At 42.9% G+C, this 26,093-nt stretch overlaps 1 protein-coding gene across 6 annotated transcripts in view; it reads right to left on the reverse strand.

Moving 5' to 3' along the window:
- PRMT8 (protein arginine methyltransferase 8) overlaps window positions 1-26,093 on the reverse strand; it is a 98,187-nt gene that overhangs the window by 53,287 nt on the left and 18,807 nt on the right. For all 6 annotated transcript variants that reach the window (XM_058744009.1, XM_058744003.1, XM_058744008.1 and 3 more), the window contains one exon: window positions 2,737-2,922. In XM_058744009.1, the coding sequence (XP_058599992.1) occupies window positions 2,737-2,922 (186 nt within the window). The remainder of the gene's footprint in view (window positions 1-2,736; window positions 2,923-26,093) is intronic.

Genomic DNA, 26,093 nt, shown 5'->3' on the forward strand with positions numbered 1-26,093 from the left:
AGGGAAGCCTCAAGGTTGAAGGAAGCCTAGGTAGCCACCCTGACACTGAAGACCTCTGCATTTCCCCAGAAGCCAGATCTAGAGATGGCCTATGGCAGCAGTAGGAGGGATTTAATCTAGTAGTGTCAGTTGAGCTAAGCATCAGAAGTACTTCCAGATGCAAAGTGTTGCTAAAACTATTCCAGGTCAGGTTACTAAGGAAAAAAATGTTATATATGACCTGAAGGTCATTTACTCCATGTTTATTAGCTCATTCTGGACAATGCTTATATATGTTCATGTACTAATTTTCTACCAATGTTTCATGTACTAGGTTTTTCTATCAATACATGAAATTGAGGAAAGCTGGTATAGTATTTATTCGATGACCCTTGGTGTCTTCTCCTGCTGGAGATCATACTTTCTGGTATGCCCATTGATGTGCTAACCAGACATCACCTGAGTGATCAGATTAGCAAAATCAGACAGTGCATCAAGCCCTGGGTTAGAGGCAGGGGAAGCAATTCCTGAAGGAATTACACAGATTGATCATAGCACAGGAGAGCACATCCTAGGAGCCAAAGTTGTGGCCCAGCAAGAATGTAGCCATTCAGATGGAGGTGTCCCAGAAGTCAGTCACAGGAGGCTCCATTGGAGGAATGGCTCCTGAAGATGGGGAAGGACAGGCACCAGGTACATGTCATAATTAGCTGGTTTCTCATGGGGTAGGGGGGAGTTCCAGGCAAGCCCAAGGGGAGGCATTTTGGGGAACTAGCATCTCTTCCTAGGAATCTGCCTTGAAATAGGTACCCAGAGCCACACGCCTGTTAGAATTTGTCACATGAATCAGGGACAGGGTGAACTCTTGAAGATGCCCCCTTTCTGCCTCCCAAAACTTCTCACAGGCCTAGGACAGGGCTCAGTGCACCACCTCACCCCAACCCCCACCAGCATGGAGAACAGGATCAGGGAAGGTACAGCAGCTCACTTATCTGCCCAAAGATGACATCTTAGCCACCAAGAATGGCAGGCTCAGCTGGCCCAGGCCTTTCTGGGCCAGGACTCCCAGAACACACACAGGACCCAGTCTTCCTCCCCTGCAGGCCCCAGTTAACACTTTTATGTGGACAGCAGTTCCTGGGAGACCAAACCCTGAGTCTCTCTCGGGTGAATGGGCCAGGGCCCTGAGTCTAGGTTTCACTGAGGAACACTTCCTTCACTCTCTATCTCCACATGGAATTGCAAAGGAACCAGCAGGAAAAAAATCAAAATTTCCAGGAAGAACGAAAGACCTGTTTTAAAATCTGTATGCCATGGAAGTTCTGAATGAAGGCCCTGGGCCCCAAATGTGAAGGTTTCATTTCTAGCTCTCCCATTTATTAGCTTGTGACCTTGTAAGCAAAGGAAGTGAAGAATGTAAGTTGATCTGGATTCTTAAGGTCTTACATCCTCATGTATAAACTGGGGACTAATAATCTTCTTGTATTCCTCAAGTTCATTATAATGAACTTGTATTACTTCTATAAGTAGATGGCTGGGTGGCATATAGAACAATGTGCTTTTTTTTTAAAGGAATATATGATGTTAAAACATAAACAAAAGGGGTAAATACTAAATAATAAAGATTTTGCTTATTAAAAAACAAATAATTACAAATAATTTGGGGGCAAATAATAATACCAACTTCATAGGGCTGACCTGAGGAATAAATGAGCCAATAATGTAAAATCTCAGAACAACACCCAGCATGTTGTAAGCACTCAAAAAAAAAAAAAAAGGAAAAAAGTGCTGGCTATTATTTTTAAACACTCATCTGGCAATGACATTTTGATATAGGGAGGGCTTACAGAAGCATCTGATTGAAACAGAAACTTTGAGACTTATTTGAAAATGCATTTACAAAGCAAGCAAGGCTTCATTCCTTTTTCGCTATTTCTTCATACTGTAAGGGGATAATAGAAATATTTTCTTCATAGGGTTCTTAGGAGGACTAAATGAAATGATACGTATAATGTGCTTAGAACAATGCCTGGCACTGAATAAACACCCAGTTAGTGAGTAAGCACTCTGCAACCTGACTGGCTTAGGAAAATGCTGGAGGTGATGGGGGCAGGGGCCCAACCCCAGCCAGGAAGTTTCTGGTTAGGAAGCTCTGCTCTGTTCTACAGCTAACATAAATCTTCCCTGCTGTGGTATAAGGCAAGCATTTAGACACAAGAATTTCCTGAGAATCAATCAGGGTGACAGACCTGGGCCAGGTCTTCAAGGAAGCTTCCTGCATTTCTTCCCCTGGGGGTGCTCATTGGTCTAGGGCCTAAGGGTTCATGTTCAGGCCTGCCTAAAGACTGATGTCATGGCCTCCAGGAGGTCCTCTCAGCCTCTAGGACTCGAGCTGCAGAGCATCTCCTGCAGAGCCAGGACTTACAACAAGGACATCGGTCCGCCTGGATCACCTGAGCTTAGGGTCAAGAAGAGACACAGGCGCTGGACCGTAAAACAAGGAAACCCTAAGCACCCCTTGCTCTCTGGCTGAGAAACACACAGACACATGCTTTCAGCTACTCACCTGCTCTGGGCCTGGCCCTGACCCTCTCCCAGAGAGGCTCACAGGAGGGAAGGAGGGCCAGGGGCCTTGAGCCACTAGGAAAACCCACTTTAAGACAGTAGACAGATGAACACATTAGGCTGCCTCAGAGGACAATGAAGAAACAGCAGGGCTGAGCTGCCCTGTTCTGCCACCAGCTCCTCACGGTTTACCTCGTGGATCCCAAAGTGAGCGTAGGAGTCGAAGTAATAATCTCTCGAGGTCATCTCCTCTGGGTTCAGCAGCTTGGACATCTTGCCCCGTCCTGGGCAGCTGGGTTGCGTGGAGACATGATGGACACATTGCACAGGCTTGGGTGGGGCGACGGGCTGAGGGGGCTGCGGGGGGGCACTGCTCACCTGAGGGGGAAAATAAAGGGTCTGGCATCAGCAGTGGAGACCAGCTCTTGCCCTCTGAGATGTCACCCCTGCTTCCCTCCCCTCTCTGAGCTCAGGGGTTCCAGTTTGCCACAGCAGCCACTCCTAAGGGACGAATGGACCCTTCTGGAAGGCCCACTGAGGGCCATGATTTATGGAGAGATGCCATGCTACTGAGGAGCCAAAAAAGACGTCCATTTAACCTAATTCCATCTCTTAATAGTCAGGCGACCTGAGCCGACCCAGATCTTAGTTTTCATATCTGCTAAATGAGGACAACAGTAGGCGAATAGCGAACACTCACTAAAGGGCAAGATGTATAGCGTCACATAGAATGGTGGCTGCAGTGTAGATTCCAGAGCCAGTCTGCTGAAACTTGAATCCAGCTCTGCCACTTCTGAGCTATGCAATCTTAGGCAAAATTATTAACCTCTCAGTGGCTTGGTTTCCCCATCTCTCAAAGGGGAATAAAATGATCCCCATCTCCTAGAATCATCCTGAGGATTAAATAGTTGTATTTGTGAAGGGCTTATAAAAAGGCTTAGCACATAATAGGTGTTTGTTAAACTGAGTCCCACCTGCATGCTTAGATGAGTCTCTGGGCTTCTCCCCCAGCAGGCAGCACTTGCCCTCCCTCCCCACTAACAGAGGCAGGTATCTTAGGTTCTGGTGTCTCACACCTCTTGTCTTCCCTCCTGGCTTCTGTAAACTTTATTCTGAACTTTGGCAGAAGTTTACTCTGAACTTGAATACCCACACTGATGGTGGCCTCCTGCCTGCACACAACCAATCACTGTTCTTTCTGGGTTCCCAGCCCCACCATGCAGCCTGGTTCTATACCCCATTGCAGCTGCCAATCACCAGCCAGGCCCTCTTCCTCTATAGGCTAAGGGGAGAAAGAGAAGTTCAGGGAGCTTTGGGGCCCAAAATTTCAGCTTGACTGCAGAAGGGTAGTCATCCCAGGAGAAGAACCTTCTCTCCCTGGGGTGTAAGAATCCAGGTGTGTGAGCAGCACAGCAAAGGTTTCAAAGCAGGACAGAAGTTTAAAATATAGTGGGGTACCTGGGTGGCTCAGTCGGTTGAACGTCCGACTCGATTTCGGCTCAGGTCATGATCTCACAGTGTCTTGGGTTCGAGCCCCATATCAGGCTCCATGCTGTTAGCAGCTGTTAGCTTCTTGGGATTCTGTGTCTCCCTCTCTCTGCCCCTCCCCCCTGCTGCCGTCTCTCTCAAAAATAAAATAACTTTAATTTAAAAATAAATAAAAATTAAAAATAGAGAAGGAGTACTATCCAGTAGTTGGTCTTCTGGGACTCCTGGATCCCAATCCTGCCTCTAGTAAAATTAAAAATAGATATTGAGAGGCAGGTGTCACGGTAAATCCTGGGGCCTCACTGCCTGGCTTTGAAACACAGCCCTGCTGTTTGGTGGCTGACAAATGACCTTTAGAAGTCATTTGTCATCACTGGGCCTCAGTCTCCTCCTCCATAAAATAGAGATCATGACAAAACCCATCTGAGAGAGTGGTCAAGAAGTTTGGGTGAGTTCATGTACATGAAGCATTAGAACACTGCCTTGCAATAGTAAGCTCTATTGTTGTTGTTATTATTATTGTTACCATTATAATTATTATTCAGATTACATAAACACTTCCCTGCTTTGTGCCTCAATTTTCTCATTTGTGAGCTGAATCAGCTCAGACTTACTAATCTTCTTCCCATCAAGGGAAATAGGGAGACCCTAGGACAGAGCAAGATCAAGAAACCCAAGGGATTCCATCTCTTCATTATGCTGTTCATACAGCCCCAAGACTGCCCTGTGCCCTGGGCTGGAAGGCAGTGAGCTCAGGGGAGTGTAATGGTCCCATTTTCCTGGTGTATCTAGGCTACAGCCTCTGGGAAATAAGCAGACTTCCCAGTTTAGCAACATCAGATTTGAGGTCGGCGAGATCCCGGCTGGCTGGCAGAGGCAATCGGGGCTGCTTCATTAGAATGCAGCAGGTGTGCCCACCCTCAGCTTGGGATGTTGGTCACAGTCTCTGGGAGGCTAAAAATAGACTGTGTCAATTGCATACTCCCATGCTGGCTGCAGAGTCACCTCTAAAGCTAAAGAAGGCTCTGTGCATGAAGCTGACCCCAATCTTGACTCTATTTAAATATATTAAAGAGAAAAAAAGTCCTAGCTGGTCCAGGCAGCATGCATGGTCAGGGTCCCAGGAGCCTCCGGCACCCCTTAGCTGCCATTCAACTCTGATTTGAAGTTTCCCTTTTCCATGAGGTCTGTGAGATTTCTTTTCCCAGCTGCCAATTTACAGTCTACCATGCACCATGCGTTGCATTCATGAAGCAAAGGAATGAGTGGATCTGATGACCTTTCACCTCAATGACTACAGATCATGAGGACAAAGAGGTGACTGTGGCCCAGTCCTTGGTCCCAAAGACTGTCAGCGTAGCTCAGCCTCTGGCAGAGGGGACTTGGCACTCTGCCCATAGCTGATAGGTGTACCCTGTCCCAGGAGGCTGGGAGTGGGGTGGGAAACAGCAGTGGCCCATAATCCCTAGGCATTCAGCTACCTGGGGATGTTGCTTTTCATTCCATAAATACCTACTGAGCATTGACTGCAGCAAGGCACTGTGCAGGTCCTGTGGAAGAACAGACATATAAGAAGAGTGCCCTCAAAGGTCTCTGATTTCTGATAGGAATATAAGACCTTTGAGGGCTCCACTAGATGATAGAATAGGATTTGCTTTATAAGGGAAACTTAAGCAAATTGTCGTAGGGGTTTCAAAGAGAGAGAATTCACTTCCATTTTAAAAATCAGAAGCGCTTGGGATAGGCAGTGGGGTAGGTGGAGTGCTTTCTGAATGGATTTTGGTAGGTGGAGCTGGTGGGAGGGAATTCTGAGAGAAGGGGATAGCTTGAAAAAAATGTAAAGGGGTGGGAAAGCAGCATGCTTGTTTGAGGAGCAACTTGGCCAAAATAGTGGGAGATTCCATTGAAAGGAAATTAAGGCCAGACTAAGAGGTTGTAATTAAATACAAGACAATGGGGAGCTGTTGGTGGTGTGTAACCAGAGAGTTCTATGTTTGAGCTCTACTTTAGGAAGATTAATGTGGTGGCAGTGTACAGGCGGGACAAGGAGGAGAAATGTCACATCAAGGATCTGGGGATTGGGGAGGCATATGATATTATGAGGCCATTTTCAAAGTCCAGTCAAGAAATAATGATAACCTGAACACTGTTGTATTAGAGGGCCTGCCTGCCAGAGAAATTGCAGAAATAGAATCCACAGGAGTTGGTAGCTGATGAGATATGGGGGAAAGAGAAATGTTGGAACCCAAGATGGCTTCAACATTTCAAGCCTGGGTGACTAGCAAAATGGTGGTGACATTAACAGGAATAAGCAAGTCAGCAGGAAGAGCAGGTGGGATGGGGGGGGATAATGAGTTTCCATTTGGATTTGTGAAATTTGAAATATCATTGAGTCATCTAAGAAAAGATGTCAGGCAAGCAGAGAGTAGTGCAGTTCCAGTTAATAAATATAAGTAAAATAGAAAGGCAAATGATAAGCTGAGAAGTACATGTCTAACATATATGGACAAAAGTGAATATCCTTAATATGCAGAGAGCTCTTATAAACCTATAAGAGAAAGGCAAACATCTTCCATTTAGCATTGGACAAAGGATCTTCCAGTCAATTCAAATGAAAATAAACACAAGGGGTGCGTGGGTGGCTCAGTCAGTTGGGTGTCCAATGGCTGATTTCAGCTCAGGTCATGATCCCAGGGTTGTGGAATCGAGCCCCACATCAGACTCTTCACTGAGTTTGAAGTCTGCTTGGGATTCTCGCTCTCTCTCTCTCTCTCTCGAATAAAATTTTTAAAAAGAAAAGAAGGGGCACCTGGGTGTATTCGTCGGCTAAGCATCTAACTTTTGACTTCAGCTCAGGTCATGATCCCACATTCATGAGTTCAAGCCCTGCATCGGACTCTGTGCTGATGGCACAGAGCCTGCTTGGGATTCTGTCTCCCTCTCTCTGCCTCAATCTCTCTAGAAATCAGGCAGCTTCAAATTAAAACAAAAAGTTAAAACTTTTAATTACCAAATAAGCTTGACTCCTCCAGAAACTATTAAAACACTGCATTTTTAAGGGCTGCAGAAAAATAGGTACTTTCATACAGTTCTAGAGAGGATTTTTTTTTGGAAGGCAGTTTGATAAAAATGCATTAAAAGTCTTTAAAAGCCACAAATCCTTAAACCCAGTAATTACTTTTTTTGGAATTCATCCTAAGGAAAGAATCATGGCAGACAACACAAAAATAGGAGTCAATCTAGAGGTTCCACAAAACAAAACTGCTTACGTAAACTGTGGTACATCCACACAACAGAATGCTATACAGCTGCTTATAATATTGTGGAAGAGTGGTTAATAAGAGAAATGTGATCACGATAAACCGTGGGCTGAGGAGAACAAGTGGGAGAAGAATAGTGTGATCACATTTTTAAAATTAAAACTTATTCATGCCTGTGTGTTAAGAGGGGAGATTCAAGGAAGGCACCAGAATTGGTGGCAATTATGACAGGGCGCTGGATTACAAACAGTTAATTCTTTCCTTTCTTGTGCTTGTTTATACTTTCAAAAATGTATGCCATTGACACGTACTATTTTGAAAACAGCAAAACATAATAATATTGGTAAAAAAAAAAAAATATCCCAGACCTCTGGAAAGAAGCTGAGGCTGACACTCTAGGTGGAAACCATCTGCTCAGAGAAAGGCTAAAGGGTTCGCTTGAGAAAGCCCCCCAGGGAAGGTGGTAGAGGGGAATGAGGTTAGGCTGGGGAGAGAAGCTGGAAGCCTCCTTCTCTGAGGACTTTGGAGGCACCAGGGGACCTGGGGAGAGAGGCTTAGGGAGGAGTTACTTCTGTGACTGGCCCTCATCTGAGGATGTGCGATCCAAGTATTACACTCCAGTGACCAGTCAATGGTACCAAAGCAAAGATGACCTCTATCTAGCCTCACTTACCCAGAAGGACACCATGCCTAGGAAGCTGTGCAGTCACTTCTAGAGCTGAAGAAAGCTCCATGCATGAAGCTGACCCCAATCTTTATGTAAAGGTATTAAGAAGAGAAAAAATCCTAGCTGGTACAGGCAGCATACATGATCAGGATAAGATCCTTCTGCACTCCTAGCTCTGACTCCAAGGTTTCCTTTTCTACAAGATTCCTAAAACCTTTTTCTCATCTGCCAACCTACAAAAAGTGTCTACCATGCACCATGCATTGCATTCATGAAGCAAGGTGGTGAATGGATTTGGGGGGCCATTCACCTTGATAACCACAAGTCAAACAATGAAGACAAAGAGGTCACCACGGACCAGTCCCTAGTCCCAAAGGCTGTCAGCCCAGCTCAGCCTCTCGCATATGGGACTTGCACTATCCCATTATCTGATAGGTGTGCCCTGTCCCAAGAGTGGGAAACAGCAGTGGCCCATGATCTCTAGGCATTCAGCTACATGGGGGTGTTGTTTTACATCCCATAAATACTGACCAAACATCTGCTGTAACAAGGCACTGTGCAGGTCTTGTGAAAGAACAGAGATGCATACAAACCCTCTAGGTCCCCATATGGGCATATAGGAGCCAGCATAGGAAGCCAGGTGTGTCTGTGGAAGCTATTAAAGTTGGTTACACCACAAAGAAAGGGCCTTTGGAAGGGCTCAGAAAACCCAGCCTTTGGCACATCTGCCTACCTTCCAGTGTCCTGGAAAGAATTGAGTAATGTAGGGGGTGGGCCTTGGGGGACCATGGTGAGCTCATTTGGGAAGTCAGAAGCCCTGACTCCTCCATAGGCCAACCAGAGGCTCTGGGTGAAGGCAGCCTTCAAACTTCAAATCATCTTGTATACACTGGCTGAGAGGGCAAACTAGGATTGGGAATCACAGTAGGAGACAGTGGCCAGACTGACTCCCAGCCTCAGCATATCAGTCTCTCTGCAGCTGTGACTGTCACAGCTCCAATTTTCTCCCTGTGCCCAAGTTCCTTCCCACTAGACATCTTAACCCCTCTAGCCCTGCAGTGTGAGGCTTATGCTTCAGCCCTGCCTTCTCCGACCTGATGTCTGGTGCTGGTAACCATTCCTGCACCACTGTCTCTATCCTTGATGCAGTGGGATGTTTGGTGCTGCAATGCATACAGCAAGCCCTGCCTTGCTCTCCCACCTCCTCCCAAGGGCCTTAGGCTCAGGGCACTGCTTTTGCAGAAGGCTTCCTAATGCCAACTTCTCTCCCAATCTGCTGAGAGTCACCTGTCACCATCAGGATTTGTGACTTTGCCTTGTACTCTTAGTGCTAACTGCTGATTGGAACTCTTCAGACACTGTGATCTGCCTCCAGGCCTGGTCTTTCCCAGGGCGTTTTCAGCAGTTTTTCTCCCCAGTATGATCTTCCTAGTCCACCCCATTCCACTGGGATGAATGGGTCCAGGCTCCACTAAATGCTGAGATAAGATGTAGGGTTGGGGTGCCTGGGTGGCTCAGATAAATGTCCCACTTTGGCTCATGTCATGATCTCATGGTTCGTGAGTTTGAGCCCCACATCAGGCTCTGTGCTGACAGTGCAGAACCTGCTTGGGATTCTCTCTCTCCCTTCTCTCTCTGCCCCTCCCTGACTTGTGCTTTCTCTCTCTCTCTCTCTCTCTCTCTCTCTCAAAAAAAAAAAAAATAAATAAATAAACTTAAAAAAAAAAAAAAAAAGATAAAGTGTTGTGGAAGCACCAAAGCTGGAGGAAACACCAAAGCTGTATATCAAAAGGAGGATAGTTGGTGCACCTGGGTGGCTCAGTCACTTAAGCGTCTGACTTCAGCTCAGGTCATGATATCCCTGTTTGTGGGTTCAAGCCCCGCATCAGGCTGTCTGCTGTCAGCACGCGGAGCCTGCATTGGAACTTCTGTCCCCCTCTTGCTCTGTCCCTGCCCCGCTTGTGCTCTCTCTCTCTCTCTCAAAAATAAACAAACATTTAAAAAAAATTTTTTTTTAAAGAAGGATAGTTTCCTCCAGAAGTGGCATTTGAACTGGTCCTCAAAGGGTGGCTAAGATTTCCACAGGCAGGGGTAGGGATTCAGTGAGAGATTTTATTTTTCCTTTATTTTTCTTAACCTAACTCAACTTCCATCTGAAAGTAAGGGTGAGTGATAGGTGATGATAATGATGATGATCCTTAACATAGATTGAGGGCTCAGTGTGAACCAGGCAGTGTGCTAAGCACTTTACAAATACCACATCTTAAAATCCTCATAATAACTGAATGAATAACTGAAATTTACAAAGAAACTGATACTCAAAAAATTCAGTCAATTGCCTGAGCCCAGGGCTGGGGTGTAACAGAGCCAAGATATGAACCATTATCTGTTGGACACCAGAGTTGATGCTTTTAACACCGATGCTGTGGTTAGCTCAGTTCAGTCACACCAAGCTTAACTGAGCTACTGCTAGGAGCCCTGTCCTCAGAAATGGGTGGCAAAGCTGGCCCAAACAGCACGCCCAGTTCTGGGGAGAGAAAGAAGGTCAACAAGGCAATGACTAAAAAGAAGAAAATGTTCCGTGAAGGTAGGCACAGGTAGGTACCTCTCCAAGGTAACTGAATTCAAAAGGCAGCCAATAGTAAGTTCTATTTTAGAGAAGGAGAAGCTGAAGTCCACATAAGCAAAGGAATATGTCTAGGGTCACACAGGTAAACCCAGAACTGGAATCTCCAAGAAAATAGAAAAAGGGTAAAGAGAGGGTAAGAGAAAGAGGTCTTAAGGAAGGAGAATGGAGGTGAAGGAATATGGAGGGGGAAGCTAGGCAGCAGGGGGCAGAGAGAAACCAGCACTTTCTGCACCAAGCAGCTGAAGCTAACCCAAGCCCATTGGGCTATAAATGGCTCTTACTGGCACCAGCCCAAGCTGTAAAAACGATTTTCCTGAGAACAAGAGGCTCCACTGGAGGAGCCAAATCCTGCTCTGTTTCCAAATGTCAAGAGAGCTTTTTCTAACCTGAGTCGTCTGTCCTTAGCAGCAGCCTGCCTGGCCTGAAGTCCCATGGGGGCGGGATGGGGGGGAGTGGTGGACAGACTGCAAAGGGTGGGTCATTGCAGGGTGGGTAGAAGATGGTGTGGGAGGTGGGGTGACTCCCTGGCCAGGTCACACTACATCCTTCTTCCCAGATGCCTTTGTCTCCCTCCCAGCTTCTTTTAGCCCATGCTCACATCTGGCTGCTGTCCCAGGGTCACCCTCAGACCCTCACACACTTTCTCCATCCCGATGTTTACTCACAAGACTATGAGGTAATCGCCTAGAGTGAGCTCTTCTACACTGTGTCTGCCTTTAGATAGGGACCAGAGCTTTAACTGAAAGGAGAACATTCTAATGGTAGAAAGTCCAGCAGCAGCAAGGCCAGAAAGGGCTCTGGTGGGCATGTGGACCTCTCCTATTCATACCAAATATCACACCAAAAATGTATAGCTCTCGTGTCTGCCTTTGGCCAAAAACAATCCTGGTTCCACCTTCATATCTACCCATGTTCCCTATCATCTGGGCTGAAGATGGTTCCCAGCGAAGCAATGTCAAAGTGAGCCTCCCCAGAAGGAAGTGCTATGCTAGAGTACATAGCCCCAGATCATGGTTTCTCGTCCTAGGAATCATAAACTTGTGAGTCTGGGAGATGGGAAGAAACATCTAGATGCTGCTGGTCCCACAAGACAGTGTTGTCTTCTTGTACCTGGCCCTCCAGGGTGCCTTGGTCTGTATATTTGTCAACAGTCACCTTCATGTCCCTCACTAGAGTTTTCTCTTTAAAGGCATATACTTTCTCTAGACCCCCCTGGGGCAAGGTCAGGCACTGATGCACGTCACAGAGTATCAGCTGCTGTCACCCACTGGGACCTTCCTGTTTTAAAGTGTCCCTGACTATAACTTGGTAGAGCCCATCTTCACATGCTTTATTCCTTTAGATTCAAGTTCCCTCTGAGACTGTTCTCTCTGGATTCGCCTTCCCTCGGGTCCTGTCACCCACTATTCTCAGTACCCATTCTCTCACTGGGGGGATGCCTTGTACTGAGGAACGTTGCCAGGAGGTCTGGCAGGATGCTTGGATGAGCCAGGACTTACAGAGGGGTCTAGGGCAGTGGTTCTCAATGTCTAGTCCCCAGACCACTGGCAACAGCATCTCCTTGGAACTTGTAAGAAATGCAAATTCTCAGCCCTTACCAGAAACCACTGAATCATAATCTCTGTGGTAGGGTTTAGCAATCTGTTCCAACAAGCCTCCATGTGATTCTGATGTATCACAGAGTTTGAGCTCCACTGGTCTAGAGTTGCATTTTCCCACATTGTATTCCACAGAATAGATACTCCTAGAAAAGGGATTCCATGGTCAAATAAGTTTGGACAAACAAGCTAAAGAGATTTTTTTTTTCTTTTTGTTCTCCAGCTTTACTGAGATATAATTGACATATAATGTGTAAGTTTAAGGTACACCATAATGATTCAATATATGTATATATGAAAAATTGAAAGAGATTTCTTAATTGCAGTACTTTTAAATCGTTAATTTGCTAAAATGAATTGTGAATCTCCAAGAGGGAGTTAGGGTGTCTTTTGCTCCTAAATTTATTTGTGACATCTTTTTTTTTCTGAGACATCTATAAACATCTCTGGAAATTAATGTTCTGAGGAAACCATCTGGGTGACTCTGATTTAGGACAGTGTTTCTCTGTTAAAATATGTATCAACCACCTTGGGATGGGTCTCAGGCCCGACCCCAGACCCATGCCATCAAAATGGCTTTGCTCCCTCTGTCTCCTGGATCAGTAACTGCTGGGAAGGAGTCTATTGGATTTGTTGGGTCTGACCTCAGAGCCTGTGGGGATAAAACACAACAAGCTGCACATTTAACAAGTTCCCCCAGTGATGCCTATGAAATCCTGGTCCAGACAGAGCTGAGGACAGTTACTTGCCTTCTCCATTACTCTCTGACCCCTAATGCAGCCCCCAGAGGCCAGCCTGGCATACTCTTTGTGCCACTGTGATCCCCAATGTCAGAGCCAGGCCAAGGACACCTGGAAGAAAGGCTGCCTTAGCTCCCACAGAAAAAGGGCTGGAATTGGGTGTGAGCTCTCTCACCTTCAGTCTAGGTGACCTTGGACCAGTCCCTACCTTGCTGGCATTGCCAGGGTCATGATGTGGCTCAACTCAAAGGGCAGTCCTCGGCAGCTGTGCACACTGTCTGCGTGCTTCCCATCAGCCCCTGGCTGTCTGTGGTACAATAGCAGTGCTTGCTTCAAATCAAAATGGCATTGCACCCACACGGCACTCCCTCTGTCGCCTGGATCAGTAACTGCTGGGAAGGAATCTATTGGATTTGTTGGGCCTGACCTATTTTTTAAATAAACTGGGGCTGTTTTCCAGCTATTAGTCACTTTTCTCCCAAGCCTCCACATATTAAATTCTCTTCTTATATCCTCAGATATTTTGGCTGCAAGAGATGTCAGGTTAATTGGATGCTTGGCTCCTGGCTCTTCCTCCTTAATGGGCTTAAAAAGCAGACTTCCCCTCCACTTCCTCCCTTTTCCCTCCCCAAGGCAACAGGAGCCTTTTTCTCTCCTTTGACTTGAAAGAGGTCGCCAAGCACTTGGCTTCTCTCTCCACTTTCCTGTACAGGCAAATGTGCAGAAAGACACAGCCAATGTCCTCACACCCTAACCTCTCCCAGAGTTGGACTAAGCTTTAGTCTCATATTTGGGTCAAATTGTCCCTGTTGGACATGAGATGGTTTGTGGGTCCGCACTCTAGGCTGAGTCATCTATAGAGGCAAAGAGTATCAGGCAGAAGTTGTACAGATAGTGCAACTGTGGATTCTGGTCTTGGTTCTTTCTTGCCCTATTTGGGTCACTATGCAAAAACAATTTAATCTTTCCTACTCTCAGTTTCCTTTTCTGTCAAATGACAACAGTTATGTGTCCTGCTTCCTTCACAAACCTACTATGATGATTGAAAGATGCTGAGTGTATAAATATTCGGAGGAAATTCTAATGTGCAGTGAAAGAGTATGTGACACTTCCATCTGTGGCAATCTGAATCTATGCCCTTGTGCTATTTTTGGATGTTCTCTGGGCTCTGCTCTGGCACTAGACACAGTGGCTTTGGCTACCCTTAGCATTCTGTTCTTCTGCCTGCCTGACTCTTGTCCTCCCCCTCCATACTGTCCACTCACTAGGCTCTGTTCTATCCCCCTTCCTTGGAGTTTTCTGAGTATTATGCAATTGCTGTCTTTAGGAACAAGGCCGTCGTGGAAAATCAGTCATTTTTTCCAGTCCCTGACACCTGGTCTCTTCTACTCCTATTCTGAACTCATATGGCATCTGTTGATGAAGCTACTGGTTACATTTTGTCTTATTTTGTTGACAAATGGTCTCATAATTGTAGGTGTTGCTTCTACAACCAAGAAGTAAATTCCCCCGGGCCAGTGACCATATCTGATGTGTTATTGTTTCTCCTTTAATACCTGGCACAGAGCTGGGACTCAATAAAGATGTGTTGGTTACAGTATCCTTATACACTTCAATTGGGTCAATGTTGCCCTTCATAAATATATTATGAAAGTGGAGTGAAGGAGGCTTCTTCCCACCGTGTAATCAGAGACCTTTCATTCCCCTTGAAAGGGTGGAGAGATGGCAGGAAGAAAGACAAAACTGAGAAAAATAATTATCAGGATCTTAATAATACTCAACACTCCTTGGAAGGTTCAATGGTACTCCAAATGTCTTTGTCAAGAAGTGTCTCCTGAGATTTCTAGAAGAATATATCTTGCAAATACAGAATGAATTTACTAAGCACCCGTGTTTCCATCTGTACAGACTATAAGTGCATTCAAGTACAGATTCAAGTGTATTTGTTAGACATTTTCCCAACAATCTCTTCACACCAAGTAGTTCAAGGCCAGAATTGCAGCTAATGATACTGTGGCTCAGGGAAGCTGACTGACAGATTCAGCCCATACAGCATAGCTGGTCTAAACCCCAGAGCTGACCCTCACAGAGCCTCAGGCCCCATCATCTGGCCATTAAGCTGATGGCTGAAGAAAAGTGCGCTACAGACACACATGTCAGAAAGAAAATCACAAGTTGTTTGTCAAGACCACAGACACACCATCTAGATCCTCATCTGGTTTCCATGGACCCCCTCAGACACTTTCCATCTAGTTCTAGAAAACCCATTTACTTCAAATAAATGTATTTCCACCCAGATCCTTAGCATAAATAACTGACTCCTTTAATCAGAGATTCTGATGCAAGTTTGCACTGAAAATACTGGCATTCCAGCTAGAAACAGAACAATATCAACCATCCAGTATATATTTGACCACTCCTCGAAAGGAAATTAGCCAATGACAGATTCCAGGAATATGGATTTTTAAAAGCATTCCCAGGCAATGCCCATGATCAGTTAAAAAGCCAGATAAAACATAAGAAATAACAGTTTTTAAGACTTTGAACATCAGGCAATGAAAAACTGTATCCCTGAGGTGGCAAACAAAAAAAGTGAATCCTATGATGACCTAGTGTGAGTATCCAAGCTACAGAGTAAGCAGTAGGAAACCTGCTAGAAATCTGTGTTAGTGAAAGAGACAGAGTCAGGACTCTGAAGACAGCAGGGTAGTGAAGGTTTACAAGGCAAAATACTGGAGGGTAGAAGACTAAGGGAGGAGGGGCCTTGGTGATCTGCACAGAATCCCCCTCAAGCCTTTAGCTGAGATGGGTTAAACCATGCATGTGAGGAAACTACCTGATGCTAGGGGAAAAAAGTACTGAGAAGACAGAGGTACTGATTTATGTTTCTCACACAGGGGCAGGAATACTTCTTGTCCACCCAAGCCAGAGTGGAAAACTTCATAATTCATGAATATGCAGAAGAGGTTATTTTTCCCTTAGTGGTGGATATTAGCCCTAGACTAAAGACTGCTTTAATTCCCCCAAACAAAACTTAAAAGCAAGACCTGAAAGGGTTAAACTGTTTAAGTAATTTAACCATATTCCAGAACAAAGCCTAGAAGTACAATATATCAAAAAATACTCAGCACCCAACAATGTCTCAAGGTCTGGATTACATACTGTCTGGTATTCAGTCAAAAATTAAGAGACTTGCCAAAGAAGTGAGAAAACACTACCTATAATGAGGAGAAAAGCTGATCACGTGAAACCAGCCCAGAAAGGACACAGGTGACAGAACTGGTAGACAATGTCATTAAAATTGTTACTGTAACTATTTCATATGTCCAAGAAACTAGATGAAAAATTAAACCTGATAAGTAGAGACATGAAAGATAGAAAAATGACCCAAATTAAACTTCTAGACATAAAAATTATATGTGATAAAAATACACTGGATTAGATGAATAGCAGATTAGATATTACAGAAGAAAATATTAGTGAACCTGACACAGGACAATAAAAACTATCCAAAATAAAACACAAAGAGAAAAAATACTGAAAATAAGTTAAACAGAATGAAATCTTGTCATTTGCAACAACATGGATGGAGCTAGAGGGTATAATCCTGAGTGGAATAAGAGAGTCAGAGAAAGACAAGTACTGTATGATCTCACTCATATGTGGAAGTTAAGAAACAAAACAAATGAACAAACAAAGGGGAAAAAAAGAACAACAACAACAAAAGCCAGAGTCTTGCATATGGAGAACAAACTGGTGGCTATCAGAGGGGAGGTGGGTGGAGGTGGAGGAGGTAAGTGAGTACACTTATCTTGGTGAACACTGAGAAATGTATAAAACCGTTGTACCATTATACAGCACACGTGAAACTAATATAACACTGTGTGTTAATTATACTTGAATAATAGTTTTTAAAAAGTTAAACAGAGCATCAGTGAGCTGTGGGACAACTTCAGATGTTCTAGTACACATGTGATTGTAGTATCCAAAGAAAGGGGAAACAGAAAAATAGTTAAGGAAATATTGGAATGATGGCTGAAATTCTCCATATAATAAAAACCATAAATTTTCAGATCCAAAAACTTCAACCAACCCTGAAGAAAGTGAATATGAGGCAGAAAAACTACACCAAGGTAATAATAATCAAATTGCTTAAAACTACTGATAAATAGAAAATAGCTGTCAGAGAGAGGGAAAGAGATGTTGTACACAGAACAAAAAAAAATAATGACAGCCAACTTATAAATACTTATAAGTACAACACAGCCTAGAAGACAGAACAGCAACATCTTTAAAGTACCGAAAAGAAAAAAGAAAAATTATCAACTTAGAATTCTATACCCAGGGAAAATATCTTTAAAAATAAAGGCAACATAAAGACTTTTTGAGACTTCCAAAAGCTGAAAGATTCTATCATCCTCAGGCCCACACTATAAGAAATGTTAAAGGGATATTCTTTGGGCAGGAAAATGATAGCAGATAGAAATTTGGATCCATGCCAAGAATGAAGTGCTCTGAAAATGGGTAAATACAAAAGAACTTTGTTCTTTTTCTTTAAATGTCCTTAAAAGATCACTGACTGAAGGGGATCCCAGGTGGCTCAGTTGGCTAAGTGTCCAACATCTGGCTGAGGTCATGATCTCATAGTCCATGGGTTCAAGCCCCGCATCAGGCTCTGTGCTGACAGCTCAGAACCTGCAGTCTGCTTCAGAGTCTGTGTCTCCCTCTCTCTCCTCCCCCCACCCTCACTCACTCTCTCTCAAAAATAAATAAACATTTAAATTTTTAAAATAAAGTAAATAAATTTTTTAAAAAGATCATTGACTGTTTAAAAAAAACAATGTCTTGTGATATTTATAACATACATAGAAATAAAATGTATGATAGCAATAGCACAAAGGCCAGAAGGGGAAGAATGGAAGTGCTCTCTTATAAGATTCTTATATGTGAGGTGCTATAATATTACCTGAAGATAGACTGTGATAAATTAAATATGTATAATACAAACTCTAAAGCAGCCACTGTATAAAAGCACAAAAGGTTATAGGCAAAAAAACAGCAAAGGGTATAAAATGAAATCATACTCAAGTATTACCTCCCCCAAAAGGTTAAAACAAGGATGAAGGTAACAAAGAAAAGATAAACTATATAGAAACAAATAGCAAGATGGTAGGTTTGAACCCAATAGCATCAATAATTACATTAAATATAAATGGTCTAAACACCTCAATTAGAAATCAAAGATTGTCGTATTAGATTTAAGCACACCCATATGCCACCCTATTCAAAACTTACTTTTAACATAAAAAAAGTAAAAGGATAAAAAAAGGTATACCATGTTAATTCTAATGAAAGGAAAGCTAAAGTAGCTATATTAATATAAGACAAAATAGAAATAAGAGCAAATAATATCAGGAAAAAGAAGATACTTTCATAATGATTAAGATCAATTCATAAAGAGGACATAATTTCAAATGCATATTCATCTAATAAAAGATATGCAAAGTGTATGAAGCAAAACCCAATAGAACCAATTATTAATGAAATGGAAATTGAAACTACAATGAGAAACTACTTTGCATTCATTAGAAGGGCTAATACTTTTTTATTTATTTAAAAGTTTATTTATTTTGAGAGAAAGAGAGAACAAATGGGGGGAGGGGCAGAAGGGAGAGAAAGAATCCCAAGCAGGCTCCACACTGCTAGCACAGAGCCCAATGCAGGGTTCAAGCTCATAAACCGTGAGATCATGACTTGAGCCAAAATCAAGAGTTGTATGCTTAACCAACTGAGCCACCCAGGCACCCCAAGAGAGCTAATATGTTTTTAAAAAGAAAGAAAGAAGATGAAAATAAAAAGTGTTGGCAAAGATGTGAAGAAATTGGAACCCTTGTGCACTGTTAGTGGGAATGTAAAATGATGTAGTCACTATGGAAAAGAGAAAAGAGTATGGCACTTCCTTAAAAAATTAAAAATAGGATTATCATATGATCCAGCTATTCCACTTCTAAGTACACACTCAAAAGAATTGAGAGCAGGGTCTTGAAGACATATTTGTACATCCATATTCATAGAAACATTATTCATAAAGTGAAAATGTAAAAGCAACCCAAGTGTCCATCAATGAACGAATGAATGAATAAGCAAAATGTGACCTACACATAAAATGGAATGTTGTTCAGCCTTAAAAAGAAAGGGAACTCTGACAATTACTGTAACATGGATGAATTTGAGGACTTTATGCTAAGTAAAATAAACCAGTCACAAAAAGACAAATACTGTATGACTCCACCTATATAGGGTACTTAAGAGTAGTCAAAATCATAGACACAGAAAGTATGATGGTGATTGCCAGGGGATAGGAGAGGAGGAGGAAACGGGGAGTTACTGTTTCATGGGTATAGTTTCAGTTTTGCAAGATGAAAAGAGTTCTAAAGATGAATAGGACTGATGTTTGCACAACAGTGTGAATTTACTTAATACTACTGAGCTATGCACTTAAAAATGGTTATTATAGTAAGTTTTATATTATGTGCTATTGAGTTTAATACAACACATAATCATTTAATCGTCAAATTAACACCTTAGTGTAAACTCATTCATCAGGTCTCTTAGTTCCTGAAAGGAGGAAGAAAGTACATTTTAATAATGATAAGAAAGACAAAGTTATAGTAATCAAAACAGTGTGGTACTGGCACAAAAAAATAGACATGTAGATCAATGGAGCAGAATAAAGAGCCCAGAAGTAAACCCGTGCTTATATGATCAATTAATCTACAACAAAGGAGGCAAGAATATACAATAAGGAAAAGACAATCAGTTCAAGAAATGGTACTGGGAACACTAGTCAGCTGCATGCAAAAGAATTAAACTGGACCACTTTCGTACACCACAGGTGAAAACAAACTCAAAATGAATTAAAGACCTAAATGTGAGACCTGAAATTATAAAACTCATAGAAGAAAACATAAACAATATCTTTGAGATCAGCCTTAGCAATGTTTTACTAGATACGTCTTCTCAGGCAAAGGAAACAAAAGCAAAAATAAACTATTGGTATTACATCAAAACAAAAAGCTTTTGCATGGTCAAGGAAAGCATCAACAAAACAAAAAGGCAATCTACTGAATGGAAGAATATACTTACAAATGAGTATATTTTGGATCTTATATCCAAAATATATAAAGATCCAAAATATATAAAGATCCAAAATATATAAAGAATTTATAAAACTCAACATCAAAACAAACAACAAATAATTCAATTTAAAAATGGGCAGAGAACCTGAATAGACATTTTCCAAAGAAGGTATATAGATGGTCAATAGACATATGAAGAGAAGTACAGCATCATTAATCATCAGGGAAATGCAAATTAAAACCAAATGAGGTACCACCTTACACTTGTTAGAATGGCTAATATCAAAGACAAGAAATAAATGTTGAAGAGAAGTGTGCAGAAAAGATAACCCTCATGTGCTATTAGTGGGGATGTAAATTGGACCAAATACTGTGTAAAACATCATGGAAGCTCCTCAAAAAATTAAAAATAGAAATACCAAAAGATCTAGCAATTCCACTACTGAGTATTTACCCAAAGAAACCAAAAACACTATGTGAAAAATTGTGTGCACCCCTATGTTTATTGCAGCATTATTTACAATAGCCAAATTATGGAAGCAACCCAAGTGTCCATGCCTAGATGCAAGGATGGATAAAGAAGATGTGGTATACAATGGAATATTGTTCAACCATAAAAAAGAATAGTATCTTGCCATTTGAGACAGCATGAATGGACCTAGAGGGCATTATCTTACATAAATTAAGTCAGAGAAAGATAAATACTATATGATTTCACTTATATGTGGAATAAAGAATAAATGAACAAATATGGAAAAAAATAGAAACATATCCATAAACACAGAGAACAAACTGATAGTTACCAGAGGGAAGAAGGGTGGGGGGAATAGACAAAATGGGTGAAGGGTCATGGGAAGCAGAGGCTTCCAATTATGGAATGAATAAGTCATAAGGATGAATGGTACAGAGAAAGGAATATAGTCAATAGTATTGTAATAGTGCATGATGACATGGTAACTACGTTTGTGAACATAGTATGATGTATAGACTAGTTGAATTACTATGTTGTACACCTGAAAATAATGTGACATTGTGTGTCAACTATACTTCAACTTGAAAAAAAGAACAAGAAAAAATTGAGAGAGCAAAACAAAATATCACCTTCATTACTAATAAAGTTGAAGCAGGAAAAAGAAATAATGATATGAAAGAAGAAGAAGGTAAGACCCAAAGACCATTTGCCCAAGGAATACCTATGGGTCCTGGAGGCTGAGAAATGTAATATCTAGAAGCAAAAGGAGGCCATGTGCTAAAGGAGAAGAAGGAAGGCACAGAGTCGAACTGCCATCCCCTCAGTGTTCTAGGTTCTAGACTTTGTCCCCAGACTTCATACCCTCCTTCATACCTATAAGGCCCTGCAGCCTCTCAAAGCCCTTCCTGCTATTCAGTCTCTGACAGTCTGGACTTCATTCTACTGCTTGTGCATCCAAAACTTGCTCCACCTAGGAACATTGTGCCAACTGCTTCCCCCATATATTTGAATTGTTCCCTCTTTCACCTAATTCAGGTTTTTATTCAAATCTCACCTTTGCAGAGAGTGGTCTCTCCAGGCTACTCTTTCTGCAAACACCCCCTTCCATCACATTCTATTCCCTTACCTGCTTTATTTTTCTTCAGAACTTGTATTGTTACCTAATAATAGGTCATATATTTGCTTATGTCTGTCTTACCCACACAACGAGAGCTACAGTAGCTACCATCAGGCACTACTGTAATCCCAGTTTATAGAACTGTGCCTGGCACTGAGTGTTCAACAAATATTTGTTGAAGGCATGAATGAATGATTCTCTTGACAAGGTGTCTGGGGGAGCTATGAAAAGAAAAGGGCTGAACAGCCATGATGGAGCAGATGGAAGTCAGTCCTGGAGGCCCACTCTCACCCCACACCAGGCAGCTCTAACTCACAGAGCCCCCAGTGCACATTTTGCCACCTGTCTGTGCTTGACTCTGGCCCCACACTGTGCTGGCTCTCAGATTCTCCCCCTTATGAATGTCCTGCTCTGCCCTGCTTTACTTCAAAGGATGCTGAACACTCCAGAGCCCAGGAAAACTGGGTTAGCTATTAGCAAACCCTTTGTCCATGAGGCCTAAGCAGAAGCTGAGCTACCAAAGTCCTCACAGGTAAAGTCTAAATTTATTACCAAACTTTACACTACTCTACTCTCTGCCATGATCTGAGCCCCATCTACTCCTCAGGTTCGTCTTCAAATGCTGCCCCAGTCCCACTGCCCTTCTCTGTGTCCCCTGATGCATTGTGCCCAGGCCCCTTGGCCTTGGTACCTGCTATTCCTCTCTCTAGAATCACCAGCTCCTCACTATCAACTGCCACATACTTGTCCAACCCACATCTGGACAACTCCAATTAGTCTTCAAGGAGACTCAGATGTCATTCCTACAGCAAGTCTCCCTACCTTCTTCCCTGCCATATTAAACCCCCTCCGGAAGAAATCAGTCACAGAACATTCAATCTGACTGTTAGAGAAAGGTAATTCTCAACAGAATGATACGTCCTTAATGCTTTGCAAGAATCCTTTCTAAGGACAGTTTTTCAAAGTTACTAATCGGAGGGTCCCAAGATCTCTTATTAAGAACAATGGGATTGCTGGGGCACGTGGGTGGCTCAGTTGATTGAGCGACCAACTCTTGATATTGGCTCAGGTCATGATCTCAGTGTTGGTGAGATCAAGCCCCCTAGTGGAGCTCTGTGCTGACAGCATGAAGCCTGCTTGGGATTCTCTCTCTCCCTCTCTCTCTTGCCCCTCCCCCACTCACAGACTCTCTCTCTCTCTCTCTCTCTCTCTCAAAATAAATAAATAAATAAACAAACTTTAAAAAATAAAAAAGAATCATGGGATTTATTCCCAGGTGAGTGTCATGAAATTTGTCTCCTGTGCAACCACAAGACAGTTGACAGAGGAAAGCTTAGGCTTCATGTCTGTATAAAAGAAAGCTTATGGTTTTGATGTACTAAGAAATATTAAGGAATGGGGATGCCTGGGTGGCTCAGTCAGTTCAGCGTCCAACTCTTGGTTTCAGCTCAGGTCATGATCTCACAGTTCATGGGATCATGCCTAGCATTGAGCTCTGTGCTAACAGCTTGGAGTCTGCTTGGGATTTTCTCTCCACCCCCCTCTATGCCCCTCCCATGCTGGTGTTCTCTCTCTGTATCTCTCTCTCTCTCTCTCTCTCTCTCTCTCTCTCTCTCTCTTTCTCTCTCCCTTAAAATAAATAAATAAACATTTAAAAAAAGAAATGTTAAGGAATGGAAGGCACTGAAGCATGCGGCCTTTTGGGGGCATGCCTTTGCCTTTCTTCTTGCATTGCAGTTCTTAGCAAATGGTGAAGTCTTATTTTAAATTACAAGTCTTGTCCTTTTCACCCAATGTCTCTCTTCTATAGAGGTTCCCTTGGCACCCCTCCTTCAGTCTTTACAAATCCCCTGTAATGGCTGGTATCCTGTCTGACTCCCCTACTAAAGCATAAGCTCCTCAAAAGCAAGGATGGTTTCTTACTGGGTTTCATCCCCAGGACTTATCATAATGCATGACATGGGGTTGGCACATAGTACATTCTCAGCAAATGCTTATTGAAGAAGTGACTAATTAAATGGATGGATGGATGGATGGATGGGCAAATGGTCCAGCAGAGAAGACTGAGGCTCAAAGAGTTTAAGCGGCTTCTGCCAGGTCCCTGATGCCAACAAATGACAGAACTCAAGGCCTCCATGCTTTCAGAATTGGCTGTAGGCAGTTATTTCTGGGTCCAGTTTCCCCTTCCATTCCCCAGGAATCTTTCCTGATGAATGGGGCCCATATGTGGCCTCATCTCCCTTGGGGCCTAACTGTGACATGCAAACCAGGCCTACTTTTCTGAATCCACCCAAAACAGGTGAGCATGTAGCAATCCTGACCAACACTGACCACCACAAACAACAGCTACCACTTGTTAGCCAGGCACTATGGTAAGAGCACTTTCACTATCATTTCACTTGACCTTACAACAATCTTTTGAAGAAAGAATATATGATTCTTATTTTACAGAAAGGAAAATGAGGCCCAGAGAAAACAAGTAAGTTCAAGGTCATTGTGTTAGAAATTGGCAGAACATGGAATCAAGCCTAGAGGAAGCTGCCTCCCAAATTTTAACAAAGTTATGAGAAGCAGTGTTGCTCCAGGTCAAGATCCTGAGCTGTAGGACGAGTAATGACAGCCCCTGCCCAAAGTATTTTCCATTCAAAGTCATACTTGTATCCAACATATCTTATTTCTAGTCTCATCTTGCCACTAATTCACTGTGCATCCTTGAGTTAGCCTCTACCCTCTCTGGCCTTGGATTCCCAACTACAGAAAGAAAAGGGACTAGATCCAATACCATGGGGCCCAAGAATCAAAAAAGCATGTCCACAGGGACCAAACTGGTGATGTGAACCAGTGGAGTGCATGAATATAGGTGATGACACCCACCATGGGTAAGCAGAGAGCTATAGCAGGTAGAGGATGGGCACCTTCTATAAGAGGTGGCTGGTGTCCCATAATGTCATCTTTTGATCAGAAATATCTTGATTTTTAAAAAGATGTTTATTTATTTATTTATTTTGAGGGCAGAAGGGCAGAGAGAAAGGAAGAGAGATAATATCCCAAGCAGGCTCTGTGCTGCCAGCAGAGAGCCCAACATAGGGCTCAATCTCATGAACTAGGAGATCACGGTCTGAGCTGAAATTAAGAGACACTTCATTGAGCCACCCAGGTGTCCCAGAAATATTTTTATTTTTAAATGCTGGCCTCTATGAGACCAAATGAAAAAAACTGTGAGCAGTTTGTCTCATGTCTTCCCATTATTTATCACCGTTGTGTTCCCAATTGGGGAGCTGAGGTCTGCAAAAAGAAGAAGGTCAGTGAAAGAAAAAGGCTGGGGCAAATAGATACACAGCCCTGAGAAACAAACCATGAGGGGAACCTGAGCTTCTGCTGATCAGAATAACCAAAATACAGAAGATAGAAACTGCCAAAGCCAAGGGCAATGCATGGTATTTAAGACAGCCTAGAATAGGTTAGAGAATGGAGTCAGCCATGCTAATTCAGCCACACAAGTCCAGAAGGTACAGGGAGAGTGAATTTCACTCAAAGAGAGTGGTGACTGTTTAGATTCATGTTCCATGTTCAGTGTAGAACAATGGTTCTCAAACTTGAGTGGGCATCAGAATCACCTGAAGACTAGATTGCAACATCCATCTCTAGAGTCTCTGATTCAGTATGTCTCAGGCAAGGCTGAGAATTGCATTTTTAATAAGTTCCCTGATGGTGCTGATTTGGTTGGTCCAGCGATCACATTGGTAACCAGTGGGAATTTGGGTTCTGGTGTATGACTGTTTATGTTTGGAATCAGGGTCCATCGGTTACTAGACACTGGCAAATTCACTAAATTTGTCTGTATCTCAGTTCCTTCCTTTGTAAATTGAGGGCATTATTAGTATCTACTCCAAAGATTGTTTAAAAATTAAATTTGACAGTCTATATAAAGAGCTTTGAAAGGTGCTTGGAGTATAGTAAATACTCAGTGAATGCCATCAAATATTTCTGTTAGTAAAAGTATTTCAATGGAAGCTAAAGTGGGAGTACCTCAGGACTCGTAACACAGGAGCTGTATGATGAGGAAAGAGGAGAGAAGTTACTGGAACCCAGAGATGGTGAGGGTTATATGGAAAGGACTACATGAAAACTTCAGTTCTGGGGAAGAGTCAACTGTGACCCCATAGGGAAGGAACTGGAGGAATAATTACTCTGACTTCACTTCTCTCCCTTCTTTAGTCTGCTGATGCTCCCCACTGGTGGAACTCAACCAGCCAGAAGCTTGGAGGGGCTGGGAAAGGGAGCCTATTGATGTAGTCCATTATAGCTCAGTCTTCCAGGGCACAGAGAAGGATGGAGAAGGATGGAGAGAAAACTGGAGGAACAAATGTAAGACACCAGCACACTTTGAAAAGGGCCTACAGATATTTTTGTCTACACCCCCACCTTGAGGTAAGGTG

Source organism: Neofelis nebulosa, chromosome 8, assembly GCF_028018385.1.
Source record: "Neofelis nebulosa isolate mNeoNeb1 chromosome 8, mNeoNeb1.pri, whole genome shotgun sequence".
Lineage (NCBI taxonomy): Eukaryota > Metazoa > Chordata > Mammalia > Carnivora > Felidae > Neofelis > Neofelis nebulosa.